General features: G+C 46.5%; 1 protein-coding gene across 1 annotated transcript in view; it reads left to right on the forward strand.

Moving 5' to 3' along the window:
- LOC139838075 (uncharacterized) overlaps positions 1–21,479 on the forward strand; it is a 28,199-nt gene extending 6,720 nt beyond the window's left edge. Inside the window, exon 4 of the mRNA XM_071827428.1 lies at positions 21,367–21,479. Coding sequence (XP_071683529.1) covers positions 21,367–21,479 — 113 coding nt within the window. The remainder of the gene's footprint in view (positions 1–21,366) is intronic.
- Positions 21,480–22,805: the final 1,326 nt, after the last annotated feature.

A 22,805-nucleotide genomic window follows, 5' to 3' on the forward strand; every position in this document is an offset into this window, starting at 1 on the left:
AACACTTAGTCTAATTTGAAATTGAAATTTTATTTTCATATGTGACAAAACAAATATCGGTGCAACACTTTACAGCAATTTGTTTGTCATTTCTTCATACAAAAACTATATATATATATTCTTGGTTCTTCTTAAGTACTCAAGAATATTCTTACTGTTTTTCAATGATCATCACATGAATCATTCTGGTATATGCTCCTAACTTTTTAGAGCACAAGATATCTGATTATGTACATATTATTCATGATCTAAAATCACTCATGTGTTTTTACTCATCGAGTGTCAGATACACTCAAGTCTTGTTAAACCTTCACATGACAAGAACATTTTCTTAATATTTCTATATTGAACTACTTCAATATCCATTCTATGTACTTTGACTTAAACTTATTATGTGTTTCAATCTATCTTCATAGATCTTGACACTAAATTTGTTTCAGTCCATATCCTTTCATTGAAGTTAATTTCTCAATGAAACCTTTTTAATCAAGTATATAATTACATCATTTATAACCAGCTATATGTCATCTACATAAATTATTATAAATATGTCTCAGCGCTCCCACTTAATTTTTTGCTAATGCAAGCCTCTTCATCGTTTCTGATGAAATCAAAAACTCTTTGACTATTTCATCTGGTGAAGATTCCAACTCCGTGATACTCACTTCATCCAATTGAAGTTTGTATACCTATTTAGTATTCTACGGACTAGCAACACAATTGGTTGTATCTTGTATACACCTTTAATACACACATCTGATAAGTAATGTATTTTGCCATCCTACTAGCATATCTCATAAAAGAAATATGTAGTGATTACTAGAATAATCCACATAGACTATAAGCATTGCTACGGAAGATCTAATCTTATCGTAGTCAACTCTTTGAACTTTGTCGTAAACAATTTTTCGACAAGTCTAGCTTCTTTAAGGATATTTCATCCAAGTCCATCAATTTTATAGATCTTTTTACTTTCAAAAAGTATTTATCTATCTTGGATTTCATGGCGTATAGCCATTTTAACGGAGTCAGGGCCCATCATAATTTCTTTGTTTGTAGTTGGTTTATCATTGTTCAAAATCAATCCTTTGTCCACAAATCATTTATTTGATCACAAAGTAAACCATACCTACAAGGTTCAATATGTACTTTGATCTCCATGGCTAAAACACTTTGTAGTCATGGGAGCCATGCTTGTCGTGGCCGCTTCCGGAACTAATTCCGATGCTGCGCTACTCTGATCATTATGCTCAGGTTCATAAACCTTATCAAATTCTATTGTCCTCCCACTCAAATACTTCACTAGAAACAATTTCTCGGAAATAAGAAACATTGACAAACACTTTTGTCTTTGTCTCGTGGGAAGAATTCCCAATCAAATCTCTGGGATAACCAACAAAGACATTCATCCGATTTTGGTTGTAAACTCTTAGACCAAAATTTAAAGAAAAGACTATTAGGGTTTATACCCATGCCATAACTTGTATGGTGTCATTTCAACGGATCATGATGATGCTCTATTTAGTGTAAAAGCGGTAGTCACTAAAGCATAATCCACAAAAAATATAATGGCATCAATATTTTATCTCATCATTGATCCAACAAGGTTTGGATACGTCTTTTGGATACTTCATCATCACTATGATACTCCAAGAAACGTGAGTTGTAGAACAACTTCATAACTCTCTTAGATGTTCGCTAAAACTCGTAATTCAAATATTTCCACCATGATCCAATCATAGATATTTGACTTTTCTATTACGATGATTTCCACTTCATGCTGAAATTTATTTGAATCTATTCAAAAGTTTCAAACTTCTTCCTTATCGAATATATCCACATATATATATTCAATTCATTGTTTGAAGTTTTCATGAAGTAGAAGAATCTCCCGCACACAACTATGTCCAGTGAACTACATACATCATCATGTATGTTTTCACTAAGTTAGTTGCCCGTTCAACTCTTGGCCTATAAACGGTATTTTAGTCATTCTCTTTAGAAAAGATTTGCAAGCGCCAAATGATTCAAAAATCAAATGACTCCAAAAATCCATTTGCATGGAGTTCCTTCATGCGTTCCTTTCTAACATGACCTAAATGGCGGTTCCACAAATAAGTGGAATTCAAATCATTTGCCTTATGGCATTTTAGCGTCAGTGTTATGTATGTGTATTTCACCATTAAGATTTATAATAACTTATCCATCGTACATGGAGTAATGTCATAATTTAAACAACTCATTGTTTTTATTTGACCAGAGCAAAATAACAATTATTAAGTTCTTTATTATAAATTCTAAGGGCTAGATAGAATGCTAACGATGAACATAATAACACTTTATTTTGTTCCAGATGTGCATTCCTATCATGTTCCTTGTCAGTCACTTAGGCCATTGTATTCTTGTATTGCGTTGTTTTGTATGACACTTCATACCAACCAATATAGTACTAATACCCAAGAATTTCATAGTGTGACCTAACTAGGAATATAACCATAACATGTATATCATTTATATACACCTGAGCTAGACATTCTAGTCTTTTCTTTCTTTCTGCCAATAATCTTTTGTAGTTTCTCTTTTAGCTTTCCTCATTATTCAGAAAAACACATCAACTTCAATAACTTCTCGGTTTGTTGGTCAAATACCAATAACCTTGAGGTTCTTACTTTGAAGTTGATCATCATATGACAAGTGTTCCGGATTTCACTATTAGTAACCTTGTAATATGATGAACAATTTCACTCATAATTTTATCCACTGTATCATGATGACTTTCTGAGACCATGTCTGTACATGCTAGGCTCATAAAGTTTTAACCTTGGTATTCGCATGTGCAAATCTGGCTTGCACCCGTTGTATGCACACGTAGAATCTATAACATCCGATCATCACGTGATGCTTCGAAACGACGAGTCATAGCAACGGTGCATACTAAGGACAATCACTTCATGGATATGCGAATATCGTTAGTGCCCCAATAGTTGGAGGATTGGGACGCCTTGCGTCTTCAACCTTCGTACATTCCCATAAATCTTATGAGTTTATGTAGTCTCACCAAATTATATTCTATCATCTTGCAATAAGGTCTTAGATATCACATATATCTCATACCTTGATTATTTCTGAAAACTAAATTTTCAGCTCCTTACTTTTCAAACTGATTTGAACTTCAAGTTTCACGGAGACAAGATAACTTTAGGTACTAATTGAAACCATAGCTCTTTGAATCAACAATGTGAGGTTTACTAAAAGTTTGCAATAGGACTTAATAAATTCTTGATTCTTTTAACAATACGGTACCAATCTGTAAAGTTTCTTGTCAGATTTTAACAGTATTTCTATCTCAATAACAAGACTAGCGCATGGTAGAAAAACGGATGCCAATACTACAAAATTAATTCAAAATACTACTCAGACTATGTTTATGATAATTAGTTCATGTTTTAATCTAATTACTAATGAACTCCCACTTAATACAACATCCCTCATAGTTGTTAAGTGGTACACGATCCAAATTCACTACACCAAAACCGATCATCACGTGAGATGATGTAGCTTCAATGGTGAACATCAACATGTTGATCATATCATCCATATGACTCGTGTTCAACCTTTCGGTTTCCGTTGTCCCGAGGCCATGTCTGTACATGCTAGGCTCGTCAAGCAAACCCAAGTATTCCGCGTGTGCAACATGGCTTACACCCGTTGTATGTTGAGTTTATCACACCCGATCATCACGAGATGCTTCAAAACGACGAACAATGCAACGGTGCATACGAGGGGAGAACACTTTATTATCTTGATATTAACGTGAGGGATCATCTTATAATGCTACCGTCGCAATCTAAGCAAAATAAGATGCATAAAGGATTAACATCACATGCAGTTCATATGTGATATGATATGGCCCTTTTGTCTTTGCGCCTTTGATCTTCATCTCCAAAGAACGGACATGATCTCCATCATCAACGGGCATGATCTCCATCATCGTCGGCGTAGCGTCAAGGTTCATGGCGCCGTCTTCATGGTTGTTCACCTCATGTAGCAACTATTACAACTACTTTGAAATACTACTCAACATGAAATTTAAAGACAACCATAAGGCTCCTGCCGGTTGCCACAATACAATAATGATCATCTCATACATATTCATCATCACATTATGGCCATATCACATCACCAAACCCTGCAAAAACAAGTTAGACGTCTCTAATTTGGTTTGCATATTTTACGTGGTTTAGGGTTTTCGAGTAAGATCTAATCTACCTACGAACATGAACCACAATGGTGATACTAGTGTTGTCAATAGAAGAGTAAATTGAATCTTCACTATAGTAGGAGAGACAGACACCCGCAAAGCCTCTTATGCAATACAAGTTGCATGTCGAACGAGGAACAAGTCTCATGAACGCGGTCATGTAAAGTTAGTCCGAGCCGCTTCATCCCACTATGCCACAAAGATGCAAAGTACTCAAACTAAAGATAACAAGAGCATCAACACCCACAAAACCATTGTGTTCTACTCGTGCAACCATCTATGCATAGACACGGCTATGATACCACTGTAGGGATTCGTTGCATAGAAAACAAAAATTTTCCTACCGCGAGAACGCAATCCAAGCCAAGATGCAATCTAGAAGACGGGAGCAACGAGGGGATGATCAATACTAACCCTTGAAGATTTCCAAAGCCTATAAGAGTAGGCTCTTATTGCTGCGGTAGACGATCACTTGCCGCTTGCAAAAGCGCGTAGAAGATCTTGATCACGGTGCCACAATCGGGCAGCACCTCCGTACTCGGTCACACGTTCGGTGTTGATGAAGACGACGTCCTTCTCCCCGTTCCAGTGGGCAGCGGAAGTAGTAGCTCCTCCTTGAATCCGGCAGCACGACGGCGTGGTGGCGGTGGCGGTGGAGATCTCCGGCGGAGCTTCGCTAAGCGTGCGGGAGAAGAGGAGGAGAGAGGGGGCGGCTAGGGTTTGGGAGAGGGGGTGGCCGGCCACCTAGGGGTGCGGCCAAGCTATGGGCTTGAGGTGGTCAGCCCCCTCTCCTATGCCCCTCATTATATAGGTGAAAGCCCCAAGTGTTGGACTACAAGTCTTCGAATAAGACCCGAACCAAAAACCTTCCATGTGTAGGGAAACCTACCCAAGGTGGGAATCCCACTTGGGGTGGGATTCCCCCCTTCCATGAGGGGGGTTGGCCGGCCACCCTTGGGGAGTCCACCTTCGACTCCTCCCCTTTAGGGTTGGCTGGCCATGCAAGGTGGAGTCCCTCCGGGACTCTACTTTCCATGGTGATTTCTTCCGGACTTTTCTAGAACCTTCTAGAACCTGCCATAAATGCACCGGATCATTTCCAAACTTGGAATATGACTTCCTATATATGACTCTTATTCTCCAGACCATTCCGGAACTCCTCGTGATGTCCGGGATCCCATCCGGGACTTCGAACAAAACTTCGAACTCCATTCCATATTCAAGTTCTACCATTTCAACATCAAACCTTAAGTGTGTCACCCTACGGTTCGTGAACTATGCGGACATGGTTGAGTACTCTCTCCAACCAATAACCAATAGCGGGATTTGGAGATCCATAATGGCTCCCACATATTCAACGATGACTTAGTGATCGAATGAACCATTCACATACGATACCAATTCCCTTTGTCACGTGATATTTTACTTGTCCGAGGTTTGATCATCGGTATCACTCTATACCTTGTTCAACCTCGTCTCCTGACAAGTACTCTTTACTCGTACCGTGGTATGTGGTCTCTTATGAACTTATTCATATGCTTGCAAGACATTAGACGACATTCCACCGAGAGGGCCCAGAGTATATCTATCCGTCATCGGGATGGACAAATCCCACTGTTGATCCATATGCCTCAACTCATACTTTCCGGATACTTAATCCCACCTTTATAACCACCCATTTATGCAGTGGCGTTTGATGTAATCAAAGTACCTTTCCGGTATAAGTGATTTATATGATCTCATGGTCATAAGGACTAGGTAACTATGTATCGAAAGCTTATAGCAAATAACTTAATGACGTGATCTTATGCTACACTTAATTGGGTGTGTCCATTATATCATTCACATAATGACATAACCTTGTTATTAATAACATCCAATGTTTATGATCATGAAACGATGATCATCTATTAATCAACAAGCTAGTTATACAAGAGGCTTACTAGGGACTCCTTGTTGTTCACATAACACACATGTATCAATGTTTCGGTTAATACAATTATAGCATGGTATGTAAACATTATCATAAACTCAAAGATATTATAATAACCATTTTATTATTGCCTCTTGGGCATATCTCCAACAGAATACTCCGTAGGCTAACTTCTGAAAGTGAGGGTAGCGCTGTTTGGATTCCGTAAGGACTTCGCTGATATAGTAGACTGGCCTTTGGACTCCGTACTCGTGACCTTCTTCCTGTCGCTCCACCACGATGACGAGGCTGATGACCCTGTTGGTAGCTGCCAGGTAGAGGAGCATAGGCTCTGACTCTCCTGGAGCTGCTAGGATAGGTGGGGAGGTAAGTATGTCCTTCAACCCTTGAAGAGCTGCATCTGCTGCCTCGTCCCAGACAAACTTGTCTGTTTTCTTCAATAGCTTGTACAGGGGGAGTGCCTTCTCGCCAAGACGGCTAACAAACCTGCTGATTGCTGCGACACAACCAGTGAGCCGTTGCACATCTTTGAGACAAGTTGGCCTTTTTATGCACAAAATTGCCTTGATTTTTTCCGGGTTAACTTCGATGCCCCTATTAGAGACAATGAAGCCAAGGAGTTTTCCAGCTGGTACGCCAAAGACGCACTTTAGCGGATTCAACATCATCTTGTACCGACGGAGATTCTCAAAGGTTTCTGTGAGATCGCTGATCAAGTCGGATCCTTTCCGAGTCATGACCGCGATGTCATCGACGTAGGCGTGTACGTTCTGGCCAATTTGGTCGTTCAAGCACCGCTGCATCGTACGTTGATAGGTGGCACCTGCGTTTTTCAAGCCAAAGGGCATAGTAACATAGCAGTAAGTGCCGAACGGGGTGATGAATGAGGTCGCCTTTTGGTCGGACTCCTTCATCCGGATCTGATGATACCCGGAATACGCATCAAGAAAACACAGAAGTTCCGCCCCTGCCGTCGAATCAATGACTTGGTCAATGCGCGGCAGGGGAAACGGATCTTTCGGGCAATGTTTGTTCAAGCCAGAGTAATCGATGCACATTCTTAGTATTTCAGTGTTCTTTTTGGGTACAAGGACGGGATTTGCGATCCAATCAGTGTGGATAACTTCTATTACAAAACCTGCCTCAAGTAACTTTGCTAACTCCATTCCTATGGCGCGACGCTTCTTGTCTCCAAAGCATCGCATAGCTTGCTTCACCGGTTTAGCCCCCGAGTTTATGTTGAGGTAGTGCTCGGCGAGTTCCCTTGGTACTCCGGACATGTCAGAAGGCTGCCATGCGAAGATATCCATGTTAGCGCGGAGGAACTCGACGAGCGCGTTTTCCTATTTGGGGTCCATGTTGGCTCCGACTGAGACCTGCTTGGAATCGTCGTCTTCCTTGAAGTTGACTTTCTTGGTCTCTATCGCGGCCTTGAAGGAGTTTTTGTGCTCGGAGATCTGCTTCTTGGTGGTCTGCATCTCAGTCGGATCCACCGCGGCTCTGTAGCCTTTCAGCTCTTCTCCAGATATCACAGACTTTGCGAAGGCGGCTTCGCCTAACTCGCACTCATGAGCCTTTTTGTAGTCTCCGGATACGGTAATCATTACCTTAGGACCCGGAATCTTGAGCTTGTTGTAGATGTAGCACGCTCTTGCGTGGAACTTGTGGTAGGTGGGCCTGCCGAAGATGACGTGGTAGGAGCTCTTGAAGGGCACAACTTCAAACGTGATCTTCTCTTCGCGGAAATTGTGAACATCGCCGAAAGCCACGGGAAGTGTGATGCTGCCGAGGGAGTTCGCCTTCTTACCCGGAACCACGCCATGAAACTCAGTGTTGCTGTGTTTGAGCTGTTCCTTGGTGAGGTTCATCCGCTCTAGAGTCTCCAGGTACATGATGTTCAAGCTTGCTCCACCATCCATGAGGCACTTGGAGAAGTCATACCCGTCTATGCGGGGACTTACAACCAAGGCGTAGCATTCTTTTGGCACAAAGGCAGGGTGATCCTCCCTATCAAATGTGCACGGGACTTCCGACCACCTGACATACTGCGGCACAACCGGAACTGTGGCGTTCAGGATCCGGGTAGCTGACTTGGTAGCGCGGACTGTTGGGGTTCCGAGGAAAGTGTGGTAAGCCCCCACGCTCTTTTTATCGAATGGGTTGGATTTACCTGCGGACCCTGCCTTGGGATCCGGCGAGTTATCATCCTCATCCATCGCCTCGGAACTATCTTCCCCTTTGTCCTTGTTCTTGCCCTTGCCTCCCTTGCCGCGTGGGCGGTGCTTCCGGGCTCGCTTGTATCCTGCCTCCGGGTCGTTCTTTAAATCATTGACCCATTTGCAGTTGCGGTTGGTGTGAGTGGACTTCCCTGTAACCGGATCCAAGTGGGCTAGGCAAGGCATGTCTCTGTACTCCTCATAGGTTTGCGGGGCGCGGGATCCGCCAGCTGTGACCTCAGTGCCATGCTGCTGACCCCTGCCGGCTCCGCCACCACGGCCACGTCCTCTTCCGCCTCCTGAACCTCCGCGTTGAAACGCCATGGCGACCATCTCGGATCCGCCACTCTTCTGGTCATTAGGGTTCTTGCGCTTATGGCTGCTGCTGTTGCCGTTATCACGGTTCTTCTTTTGTTGATGTAGGGGGATTGCTGTAGCTGCGAGATCACCGCCTGCGTCATCATCGGCGGCAGTATGATCACTAGCAATGGAGATCATTTCATCCAAAGTCAGTTTGTTTGAGTTAGCCAAACGAGTGAGCGTATGCCTCAGCAATCCTCCCCTCTGCAGTCCACCAATGAAGGCGTACATGGCGGTGGTGTGGTCGACGTTTTCGCACTCGTTCCTGCATGCCAACCATCGTGTGAGGTAGTGTCTTGAGGTTTCTCCCTTCTTCTGGATGCAGGCTTGCAAGTCGCTTGCCGTGGCAGGTCTTTTGTAGGTGCCTCTGAAGTGTTTCTCGAAAGCGGTCTTCAGGTCGAACCAGCAAAAGATGGAGTTCTTCTTGAGGTCACTGAGCCAGATCCGGGCTGGACCTACAAGGTACAACTGGAGCATGCGGCATGCGATGTTAGGGGTTCCTCCGGCAAAGGTTACTGCATTATAGTAATCCTCAATCCAGGTATCCGGCCTTTCGGTGCCATCATAATGCTTCAAGTTTCCTGGTAGCTTGAGGTTCATCCTTGGCTTTGGTTCCTCTCGAATCATCCTGCCAAAGCACTTTGGACCAATGTAGTCGATTCTGTATTCGTCAAGGCGTTCCCGCGTGTCGCGCGGGCCGTGGCGAGGAGATTGTGAGCGAGAGCGAGATCTCCGGCCGTCGCCTCCGCCTCCACCTCCGCCGCCACCGCTAGGTGGTGGTGAGGGAGACCTGCGAGGTGGTCGATCCGACTTCTTGCTTCCGCCTTCTGATTCTCCTCGGCCTTCCCGGTGCTGGCTCCGGCTTCTGTGGCTGCCTTCGCCATGGCGCTGGCTGCCCTGGTTGTTCCGGCTCCGGCGAGGCTCCGGGTCGCGGCTCCGGCGAGGCTCCGGGTCGCGCTCCTCATTCCGACTCCTCCTGGGCTCGGGCTCACGATCGTTGTTCTGGTTCCGGCGAGGTTCCGGCGAGCGCTCCCTGTTTCTGTTTCTTGGCAGCACGTTGTCGCGGATAACAATCCCACCATGCCCTGGGGGCCTGGTGTTTCCGGCTGGACTACGGCGGCGAGGGGGTCGCGGGTAACCATTAGGCGGAGGAGAGGGGTTGCGGTACTTGTCTCGTCCAGAGTACATTGCATCCTTTCCCTTTCTTGGATCAGACGGAGGCGTCTTTGACGGCGCGGGGATCGGATTTGGGTGTTCTCTGGCTATCCTTCTGCGTTCCGAAGATCCGGTTCGCGATTCGTCATCTCGATGGCGACTGGCGCGAGCATCCTTCTGCGCGGTAGATACACAGTTATCGGATTGGATTCTAACCTGCGTGAGGTATCCGCCTTGCTTTGCTGCTGCATTGCTGAAGCGACAAGTTTGCGGAGGTAGTTGATATCAACCTCTTCGTCCTTCTTTTTCAACAGCTCCGCAGCTTTTAGCATGTTATCCTTTGGGGTTTCCAGCGGCTGCTGCTCTGCGGGCGTGGCGAAGTTGATTCTGCGGGGCGGAATTGCTTCTCTAATGATTCGATCGGCCTCCGCCTGCGCATAGGTCATCTTTACTTCCCACTCTTGCCTCATGCTCTTGACGTGCTCGAGTGTGTCAGCGATTTCGCGATCCTGTCTTTCGAAGCGGTCCATCAAGTTTGCAGCTTCTGCCCTTTCATCCCTTATTGCGGCTGCGGTATTGGCGAGCTTCTTGGCTGTGGCCAGCATTTCCTTTCTCGTGGCCTCTAAAGCCTCCGGATCTGCGGCGTCGCCCAAGGTTATGGGTTTGTTAAGAATATCCGAGCGATAAACTACATCCATGCCCACTTGTGCAACCATCTCTTCAGGTGACAGGAGTTCCTCCGAGGAAGAATCCTTGCGGGGTCGCTCCCGTGACATTGGAGATCCTTGGCGGGATGGCTGAGGGTCGGATTGGTTGGTTGCCCCTTCAGATCCAGGTTCTCCCAGCGCTGCTACGGTTGCGAGAACCTCCTTAGGCTGGGCGGATTTAACTTCAGGCTGATCACCGTATCCGTATTCCCTTATCTTGCGATCGAACTCTTCAGTATCCATGGAGGGCGTATCCCCGGAAATTGGGCTTAGGTTGCCCAGAATCGACTCTTCAACCGGGGTTCCGCTTTCGCCGACAGCCTCATGCTGATCCGGAGCAGCGTTGTTTTCCGGTACCTCGACCTGCTCGAGACCAGCACCGCCTTCTTGAGGGGCGGTTCCGGCGGTATGGGCCAAGAAGTGTACGAAGTGACAGCTTTGCTTCTCTAACACCTGGGAGATCCAGGCGGATCTGCATTGGTCTTCCACCTTTATTTCCTGCTCAGGGGCGGATTGGGTGGGCTTTGATTTTTCCAGATCCAAGGCGGAATCTTCCTTGGGAAGCTCCTGCATCTCAGATCGGATCTTCGCGACAGCGTCTAGCTCTGCGGCGGTCGCGTCTGCGTTACTTACCAGTGGGTTTCCGTCGGAATCGACGGTTTCCCCGATGGAGATGTGTATGCCGCCAACTGGGACGATGGAGAGCTTGACGGGGTTTGTCCTAGCCGGAATCCAACACTCATCCGGAGGGACGATCGGCAGATTTCCGGCGTAGAGGACGCGCCCCACAGCGATGGTGTCGTCGTAGCTTCCCCTGGCAGAACCCTCCCGGTTCCGGCCTCCAGACGCCGCAGGCCCCACGGTGGGCGCCAACTGTCGTTGCCTAATCGACGGTACCCCGGAGGAGGGATCCTCACGAGGGGAAGAAGAAGTAGGGGCCATAGGGTGGAGTGCACACGGGACGGTGGTACGCGATTTACCCAGCTTCGGAACACCTGCACGACGACAGGGCCTACTGCTGCTTGTCTGGAATTATCTGGGCGCTTTCGCGATGTTACAATGAGTTGAGGTTCTGCCTCTAGGGCTCCCAGGATCCGGCTTATAAAGGCGCACGGATCTAGGGTTTACATGGAGAGTCCTACCCGGATACAGGTTTCCTAACTACGGTACAATGTCTTGCCGTGTACGCCAAGGATCCGCCCATCCATCTATGTCGTACCGGATCCGGGTCCCTTAATGGGCCTCCGTGGATCCGGGTTCCTCCTCAATGTCGGTTGGATCCGGCTCCCTGCTCCTGGGCCGGACATCTTCCGTCAGGATCAACAGCAACTGGGCCGCCCGATGGGCCACATGCCTCACCACCATCTGTGGGCCACCCGGGCTTGCCGGATCTTAGGCACTGTCGATGGTACACCCATGAAGTATACCCACAACACTAATTTCTTATTTCAGACCCTGTAACAAGCAAACTTCTATTTTTCATGTAGATGAACAATCCAACAATGGTGGATGTGGCGGAAGATCCGAGGTGTATTGATTGGTGGTAGCACTTTGAAGATGGGGGAAGTAGATAGAGTTGCCCCGGTGCTTCATTGTCTTTCAAGTCTTAGGACGATCTCCTCCCGAGTGGGCCCAACCACCCACCGGACCCTTTTGATATGCGCCCTTATCAGGGGCATCCAACCCTCTTCTGGTTGGCGGCTCCTGGCGCCAGCGCTATATAAAGAGGTGGGGGTCGGCGGCACGCGCTACGAGGTTCGTCGCTGCGCCGCACACCCCACCGACATAACCCTACCGATCTAGGGAGCAATGTATTGACAGGAAGCCCGCCGCCGTCGTCCTCGCCGTCATGTACAACCTGTCGGGCCCATCGAGGCAAGGTGAAGGTATGCCTCTCCATATCTCTCTCTCTCTCTCTCGCAGTCAATAGACATGATATTCACATCTTCGTTCATAGATACAGTACTACCACAATTAGATCTACACCTAGACGATCCTAGCAATCTAACAATGGTATTAGCGCACACTAGGCTTTGTAGATTTCTTTTCGGGTAGAAAGATCAAAGAAGAACAGCTGAAACCCTCACCCTAGTTCATCCCGCAAACCCTAACACTAACCAGAAAAGATGGGGGAAAGGAAAAAGGGTTTAGCGACCGTAACCACACGACACGCCGCCAAAGGGAGCCGCTTGGTGGCGGTGTGCCCACCCTCGAGTGCACGCACACACCGGCAAGAGGGCTGGTGGACGCCGCTCCTTCTCGTTGTAGGCCTTCGGGTTCTTGGTGAAGGAAGAAGAAAGCAGAGGGGGAGGGGCTCCTCGTCACCGGTCGAGAGCTGAGGGGCGTTGTCTCCTCGACGCCTCCAGAGTGCAAGCCAGGGATGTGAGGTGGAGAGAAATGACGCTAGGGTTCGGGGGACCGTCGGCCAGTGCCATTTTTGTTGCCGCGAGGGACACGGCCGACAGTCAGATGCATCGAACGGCCAACGTTTCGGCGGCGAGCGCGGAGCAGGCCGGGAGTGAAGGCAGGCCATCTGCAGAGCATGCCATGGGCCCTGTGCGTTGCAGGCGTGGTGGAGACCGTGGGCAAAATTGGCCAACGCCGAGTTTATCCTTTTTTATTATATACAGAAGCATTTTTTGACATTTTGTCTAGTTTTCTCCTAGTCAAACTGAACCAATGGGATATTTGTTTTACGAAATAGAAAAGGGACAGTAATGCTTCTGGTATAAAGTTCATGAAATTTATTCATATTTCCCGCTACAAATAGTTGAAAAGTGTCTTTTAAATTTGAGAAGAGCAAAAGTGATAAGGGGTGGCCCGATCTTCTCAGTAAGCGACGGTGGTGATGATGATCACATGGTGATAGCAGCGGAGGAACACGACGATGTAGTAGATGATAACTTGTATGACGCAACGAGATCTCTCGATTGGTCCCTGTCGCCAATGCAACAGCTCTCAACCCTGCAAGATATTCGCAACTCCACACACTTGCACACGTAGCCGCCGACCACGAAGCGGTAAGTTTCAACCGTCTAATTCCCAATGGAACAGTAGATCACACAAGACTTTATCAGGATCTACACAATATCAAGCAATATGGTGCATGGAATTCAATAGTTTTGCAGAGCAAACAACTAAGGACTAGGGTTTATCTTAAACGTGGTCTAAAGCAGCTAGGGGGCGTCCTCGGCACTTATATAGGCGTCCGGGGCAACTTCTGGTCGAAAACATACAAGAATAACCGACCCAGAATAGATCTGGTCGAGACAGACTCTGACTAATCCGTTCTGGAACCCGGTTGACCGGGTGCTGGGCTGGGCTGGCCGGTCTAGACCGGGACAGGGACCGGGCGGCAACCGGAAGTGTCGCAGATGCTCTTCCGGTTGGCCCCAGTACGACGCCTGATTGGCGCCGGGGTGGATCCGGCGTGCCGCCCGGTTGAACCGGGCCAGGGACCGGGCGCGCCGGTCTGGCGGCCGGTCTGACCGGGCGCTGGGCCGGCCTGGACGTCAACTTCTCCTCTCGCTCAAGCCTCCCGCTCCTCCCTCGCGCGTCCATGAGATTTCTTCATGTCCAGCTCCATGTCCAGCTTCACGTCCATCTTGACGTCCGTCTTCACGTCTAGCTGCTCCTCTACTCCTCGTGCGATGCTCGTCTCCTCTTGATACCTGATGATACATAAGTAACAGGACTTAGGCAGTATAAAGTTCTTATCAATCAAAGTATCGTTTAGAAACAAGTTCACATGTTGTTTAAGTGGCTTCGCATGAGCCCTTGTAATTGGTCCAATCCTAACTTCATTGGACTTGAGCTTCACAGCAGGTTCATCTTCATTAGTCAATGATGGAGGTAGTGGTGTAGTAGGGATGTCCTCATCATCCCCCCCCCCCCTTCAAAAGGCGTCGACCTCGATGCTCCAAGGTCTTCTCCGTCATATGGTGTCAAATCAACAACATTGAAAGAATTACTGACACCAAACTCATCAAGTGGAAGATCTATCGAGTATGGATTATCGTTGATCTTGGCAAGCACTTTTTAAGGACCAACACCACGAGGAAGCAACTTGGACTTCCGCAGCTTCGGGAACCTATCCTTGCAAAAATGTACCCAGACCATATCACTAGGCTTGAACAACATCTCTGTGCGCTTCTTGTTCATCCTTGCAGCATTGCTCTTGCCTTTCTTCTCTATCAACTCTTTAGTCTTCACATGGATCTTTCGCACAAAATCTGCCCTCTTGGATGCCTCCATATTAACTCTCTCATGTATGGGAAAAGGCAACAAGTCAAGTGGAGTAATGGGTTTGAAACCATACACCACCTCAAAAGGACACAGCTCCGTGGTAGAATGTACCGCCCCATTGTAAGCAAACTCCACATGCGGCAAACACTCTTCTCACTCCTTCAGGTTCTTCTTTATCATGGATCTCAATAGTTGTGACAAGGTTCTATTAACCACTTCAGTTTGTCCATCAGTTTGAGGATGACAAGTAGTACTGAAGAGTAGCTTCGTTCCCAGCTTTCTCCACAGCGTCTTCCAGAAGTAGCTCATAAACTTCACGTCATGATCAGAAACAATAGTCTTTGGGACTCCATGTAGTCGCACAACCTCCCTGAAAAACAGGTTAGCAATATGCGACGCATCATCGCTTTTGTGGCAGGCAATAAAGTGTGACATCTTAAAAAATCTGTCCACTACCACAAATATAGAATCATGGCCTCTCTTAGTAAGCGGCAAACCCAACACAAAATCCATACTAATATCCTCCCAAGGTGTAGTAGGTGCCGGTAAAGGAGTATACAAACCGTGAGGCTTCAGCTTGGACTTGGACTTGTTGCAAGTAATTCAGCTCTTCACATACCTGTCCACATCCCGCCTCATCTTTGGCCAATAAAAGTGGTCAGCTAGCATGAGTAGCGTCTTCTCACGCCCAAAGTGACCCATCAAACCTCCAGCATGTGATTCCTGTAATAAGAGCAAACGCACAGACGATTCTGGAACACATAATTTGTTAGCTCTAAACAAGAACCCATCATGTATGTGATATTTTTCTCATGCTTTACCAATAGCACACAAGCGATATGGTTCAGGAAAATCATGATCAGTAGCATACAAATCACATAACACTTCTAATCCAGGAATTTTAACATCAAGTTGAGTTAATAGCATATTCTTCCTAGATAGAGCATCAGCAACAATATTATCTTTTCCCTTCTTATGCTTAATAATGTATGGGAAAGACTCAATGAACTCGACCCACTTAGCAAGACGCTTATGCAAAGTAGATTGAGCTTTCAGATATTTTAAAGATTCATGATCAGAATGTATGATAAATTATTTTGGTCACAAGTAATATTGCCAAACCTCAAGAACTCTAATTAAAGCATACAATTCTTTATCATAGATAGGATAGTTCAACTTAGCACCAGAAAGTTTCTCAGAAAAATATGCAATTGGGCGACCCTCTTGCATCAACACACCACCAATTCCAATACCACTAGCATCACATTCAATCTCAAATTGCTTATTGAAATCAGGAAGTGCAAGCAACGGTGCAGAAGTTAACAATCGTTTCAGTTCATCAAAAGCATGATCTTGGGCTGCGCCCCACTCAAAAACAACACCCTTTTTAGTCAAGTCATTCAAAGGTGCAGCAATAGTACTAAAGTTGGGCACAAATCTTCTATAAAACCCAGCTAAACCATGAAAACTTCTTACTTGACTCACATTCATGGGAGTAGGCCAATTTTGAATAGCTTCAATTTTAGATGCATCTACTTCTACTCCATGCTTAGAGACAACATAACCCAAAAATATGACCTTATCTTTGCAAAATGTGCACTCTCAAGATTACCATAGAGTTTATTATCACGCAACACTTGCAAAACATGTCGAATATGTATAGTATGATCAGATTCATTGCGGCTGTAGATTAATATGTCATCAAAATACATAACCACAAACTTGCCAATAAATTCACGCAAAACATGGTTCATCAGTCTCATGAAAGTGCTAGGTGCATTAGTCAAACCAAAAGGCATTACTAACCACTCATATAAACCAAATTTTGTTTTAAAGGTTGTTTTCCACTCATCTCCTTCTTTCATCCTAATTTGATGATAACCACTACGCAAATCAATTTTAGAGAACACAGCAGCACCACTCAATTCATCTAGCATATCCTCTAAACGGGGAATAGGGTGACGATATCGAATAGTAATGTTGTTTATAGCTCTACAATCTACGCACATACGCCATGTACCATCTTTCTTAGGAACAAGAATAACAGGAACAGCACAAGGACTAAGGCTTATGCGGATATAACCTTTGTCGAGTAGCGCTTGTACTTGCTTATGTATCTCCTTCGTCTCTTCGGGATTTGTTCTATATGGTGCCCGATTGGGTAGCGAAGCTCCGGGAATCAAGTCAATTTGATGCTCAATACCTCGCAATGGTGGAAGTCCTGCGGGTACCTCATCCGGAAACACGTCGCCAAATTCCTGCAAAACATTAGAAACACCAAGAGGAAGAGGGGTCATGTCGTTAGAAACCAAAACCGTACACCTGTACAAGAGCACAAGAGGCATGGCTGTAGGATCCTCGCTAAATTCTCTCATGTCTTCTTTGGTGGCTAATGGGACTAAGGAATTCACTCTCTCACTTTTCGTTATATCACTCGCGACATTATAATTCTCTCGCCTATCTAAAGAAGCATCCTCCAAGTTTACTTCAACTTTCTGACGAGATTCATTGACAATTTGATGCGGTGACATAGGTTGTAGATTGATTTTCTTGCCCTTGAACTCCAAGTGATATGTATTGGCACGGCCATAGTGTTGTACAGAACGGTCATAAAGCCAAGGCCGACCCAATAGTAGGTGACACACCGTCATAGGAACCACATCAAAGTCAATGCAATCCTTATACGGTCCAATAGCAAACTCAACACGCACCATGTGGTTTACCTTCATCTCACCATTGTCGCTCAACCACTGAATATAGTATGGATGCGGGTGTGGTAGATACTTCAACTTCAGCTTGGTACACAACTCCTTGCTTGCTAAATTGCGGCAACTCCCGCCATCAATAATGACCTTGCAAGCCTTGTCAGGACCAACTAAAGCCTTTGTTTGGAACAAATTGCAGCGCTGAGTAGATGCACTAGGCAACACATTAAGAGCACGCTGCGACACAACAATGGTGCGAGCGTCAGAAGGATAAGCATCTTCACCATCAGTGCCATAGTCATCATCTTCTGGAGCATTAGGATCAACATCATCTCCAGTCTCATACTCATTATCCTCATTGATAATCATAAATTTGCGGTTAGGACAATCAATCTTGAAGTGACCTTTGCCTCCACATGTATGACAAGCCATATCACGATTGCGCGCAGTAGACATGTTAGAGCCACTCGTACTTTCAACAGATTCGGACTTCTTTGTGTTAGGCGCATTGGAGACCGACTTGCTAGGCGGAGTAGAGTAGGGTGCGGAGTGTGTCGAAGGCGCCGGCGGCGTAGATGGGGCAGCGCGGGGTGTGAAGCGCCCAGCTCCTGTAGCTCGACCTTTAACCTTTGCTTCGTCAGCCAATTGTGATTCAGCTTCTCTTGCATGATGTAACAATTGATTCATATTGGTGTAACTGTAGTGATGAACAATGCCTTTGATATCATACTTCAAGCCGTTCAGAAAACACTGCATTGTCATCTCAAGAGACTCACGGACACGGCCACGCTGCATAAGCATCTCCATCTCCATGTAGTATTCATCCACAGTCTTCACACCTTGTCTCAACAGGGTCAACTTATCAAATATATTCCGCAAGTAATTTGTAGGCACAAAGCGAGAAGTCATCGCCTCCTTCATAGCACGCCATGTGTGTATAGGTTGCTCATCATCCTCGGCTCGGTTACGAACAAATGCATCCCACCAACGCAAAGCATAACCATCAAATTCAGAAGAAGCAAGATTGATCTTCCTATCTTCAGTGTAATGCGGATGCAAACTCCATAACTTCTCAATATTGATCTCCCAAGTGAGGTATTCTTCAACATCAGCACCTCCTTCAAACTTGGGTATAGAAAACTTGGGCTTACCCAATCCATCTTCCTCATCATGTCCATGACCATTACGGCCAAGTGGAGCCCATCCTCGAGGACGATTACCACGTGGCGCACCACGAGCATTGTGTGCGTCATCTTGAAGCTTAGGATCTTCGTCATCTTCTTGTTGTTGTTGAGCGATCAGATTCTCAACAGCTAAGCGCAAATCAGCAAGATTGCGTTGCATATCCGTCACTTGATCTTTCATCGTAGTGACGGTCTCACATGTAGTATCCAGCTTCTGGGAGATCTCTTGGACCGTCCCTTTAAGCTCATCATCCTGAGTGCGGAATTCACGTCGCATCTCATTACGAAGAGCCTCATACTCCCTCCATGTGATGAGGTCTGCAAAACTCTTGTTTTCCTGGTTAACAAGTTTATGATCACTAGCAGACATCGTTAGTAGATTAGTGCACTAAGTCAAAAATATATGGTGGTACTCTCACAACTCACTCAAAAACTGATAAGAAAAGGTGATCTTACCGTTCCAAAGTAAATTAGTTTTGCTTACCACTTGTAGTAACAACTACTGCACGGATGTAGCGGAGCGAATATCAAGGGTATAAGAACAAATCACACGGCAAAGAAGGATATATGTGGGGCTGTAGGTAGGCTACCTATTTGCACCAATAACAAGCTCTAGCGCTGACCGTAGACAACCAATGATACTCACACAAGGCGATAAATGTGGCAAAGCAACTATATGTAGGAAAAATTGCAATGCACTAGAGAGACGCTAGCAAAGCTCAACGATATAGGCACAAGATTGCTCAACTAAACTTAGGCCCTCACTTGATTCTTCTAGCACTTCACTTTTCTTTTTGGAGTTTTCTTTTTGTATAACACGCAACTATGTAGCTCTTTTTGCTTCTTTTCAATTTTTTGTTTTTATTTTATTTTATGACACACTCCTTGATAACACGGCCAACAAGATATGCAAAGCACCAAAACCCTAATGAGCAGCCTGTCGAGCGGTAAAACTAGTCTCTTCTGGGGAAGTTCCTAGTCACTTTATATTGAAAGGCTGTGTCTATGGTTGGGAACAAGCACACTGTACGCTATGTGGACTCGGAGTAACAAAACTGAAACTAGATGATAATAGAGACTCAAACCCTAACAATACTAGATGCAAGAAAAGATACGCAAAAACAACTACGAAAAGCAACTAAAACTCGAAATTAGTGCAATCTAAGGCTATGGCAAACCCTAACCTTAATATTTTTGGCTTTTTCTGGATAGGAAAACACTCACAACTCAACTATGCGGTGGATTGTGGATGGCTTGCCGAGGAAAACTGGAAATCTGATACCAATATGATAAGGGGTGGCCCGATCTTCTCAGTAAGCGACGGTGGTGATGATGATCACGGGATGATAGCAGCGGAGGAACACGACGATGAAGTAGATGATAACTTGTATGACGCAACGAGATCTCTCGATTGGTCCCTGTCGCCAATGCAACAGCTCTCAACCCTGCAAGATATTCGCAACTCCACACACTTGCAAACGTAGCCGCCGACCACGAAGCGGTAAGTTGCAACCGTCTAATTCCCAATGGAACAGCAGATCACACAAGACTTTATCAGAATCTACACAATATCAAGCAATATGGTGTAGGGAATTTAATAGTTTTGCAGAGCAAACAACTAAGAACAAGGGTTTATCTTAAACGTGGTCTAAAACAGCTAGGGGGGCGTCCTGGGCATTTATATAGGCGTCCGGGGCAACTTCTGGTCGAAAAGATACAAGAATAACCGACCCAGAATAGATCTGGTCGAGACAGATTCGGACTAATCCGGTCTGGAACCCGGTTGACCGGGTGCTGGGCCGGGCTGGCCGGTCTAGACTGGGCCAGGGACCGGGCGGCAACCGGAAGTGTCGCAGATGCTCTTCCGGTTGGCCCCAGTACGACGGCCGGGTTGCGCCGGGGTGGATCCGGCGTGCCGCTCGGTTGAACCGGGCCAGGAACCGGGCGCGCCGGTCTGGCAGCCGGTCTGACCGGGCGCTGGGCCGGCCTGGACGTCAACTTCTCCTCTCGCGCATGCCTCCCGCTCCTCCCTCGCGCGTCCATGAGATTTCTTCATGTCCAGCTCCATGTCCAACTTCACGTCCATCTTGACGTCCGTCTTCACGTCTAGCTGCTCCTCTACTCCTCGTGCGATGCTCGTCTCCTCTTGATACCTGATGATACATAAGTAACAGGACTTAGGCAGTATAAAGTTCTCATCAATCAAAGTATCGTTTAGAAACAAGTTCACATGTTGTTTAAGTAGCTTCGCACGAGCCCTTGTAATTGGTCCAATCCTAACTTTATTGGACTTGAGCTTCACAGCAGGTTCATCTTCATTTGTCAATGACGGAGGTAGTGGTGTAATAGAGATGTCCTCATCAAAAAGTGACAATAGCATGATCAAAATGATGATGAAAATTATGGTCCTATTATTTTCTAACCAACATTGTTAATAACATGATCATGATTTGTGTTTGTTTTTATGCATTTATTTATACGTTCTGCCCAACGGTGATATAGAATTGATTGCATAAACAGTTGTATGTCTTAATTTTTTACCAACGTTGGATTAATGCATGCAATTGTTGTTATGATCTTACATCTTTGTGGTTGTGTAGGAGGGTACTACTTGATGGGATGCATCAAGGATGTTCCAACCCTCGAAGGTGATAACTACACTGAATTGAGAAAGAAGGTCGACTTGGCTTTCGTCTGCGCTGAGATGGACTAGGTTATCAACATCCCGTAGCCGTTCAAACCAAAATAATAGGCACGGTAACTAGGATTTATTTGTATTTCCAACCATTTGTTATTTGTTCAATTTGTTGTTGTATCATTTGATTCATATTGATTCAAAACATTTGTTCTAATTCGTATTGTTTGTAAATTTAATAATTCGGATTATTGCTGTATTTTATGAAACATTTGTTATATCAATTGGTTGATTGTGATATTTTTAAAAAACCTTTGTTTCCGGTTTTGGTTGTGGGCCGAAAAACGGCCATGCAGTCCAGACGCGCAAAAAACGACCCGCATAACAGCATATTCGGTAGCGCAGTCCAGACACGCAAAACGCGACCGAGATAACAGAATGCTCGAGAATATGCTTTGAGGATGGTGGATTAGGATCGAATCATCGTGCGAGAGATGCGCGTGGGGCCGGGTACCTTTGGAATCGAGCACGAAGGCTGCGTCGGTGTCCGCGCTGGCACTCGGCGTGGGCTTGTGTGCGTTGGTACCCGCGGCGGCCACGATCGTCGGGCCGCCGGCCTCGGCGTCAAACGCGGCGGGCGCCATGGGCTGAAGCTCGCCCTCCTGTTGCTAGTGGTCAGAGCATGTCTAGCAGAGACCCTTAAAAGGCCCAAACGCTTATAATAAACGCTAGTATATGGATTTAGATTCCAAAAGGGCATAGACGAGTACCCGTATAACGCCCGGTCCGTAAAAAACCAGTTCCGGCCCAGCTCATGAACCCTACTAGTGAGAGTTGGGAGGGCAAACTGAACGCGACCCACACTACTCCCCTCCATTGCGCGCGGGGACATTTCACCCCGCCCATCTCTCGCCTCTCACGCCGCCGCCCCCGATCTCCACGCACCCACCCTATCCAGCCACCACGCGGCCAAAAGTCACCGCCATGGACCTCGCGAAGACCCCGCCGACCGCTCAAAGCATACCGTCGGTGTCGATAGTGGTCGACGTTCCCGTGACTGTTGTTTCCACCACGTCGGGAGGTCCGCCGACCTCAGTCGAGGTAGCGGCCATGGTCTTCGCCACCATGTCGGCGAAGAGGAAGCGTCCGGGCACCCACCCATGTATCAAGCCCCGGCGGCCCCCGCTATTGCGCCGGTAGTGACCCCCGCCGTCGTGCCAAAGCCGGGTCGCACAGAGACCAAGTCCATAGGGCCGAAGGGAGCCCCAACGCCCAAGGTGAAGAAGTCGATGAGCCATGTCGGACTCGACGCCCTGGCGCCCAAGGCCGCTACCCCTCCTCCCATCGTTCTAACGCCTCTGGCTCCCAACGTCGTCGATACAGACAAGGTGTTCGGTGATGCGT

The sequence above is a fragment of the Lolium perenne genome, chromosome 3, assembly GCF_019359855.2.
Source record: "Lolium perenne isolate Kyuss_39 chromosome 3, Kyuss_2.0, whole genome shotgun sequence".
Lineage (NCBI taxonomy): Eukaryota > Viridiplantae > Streptophyta > Magnoliopsida > Poales > Poaceae > Lolium > Lolium perenne.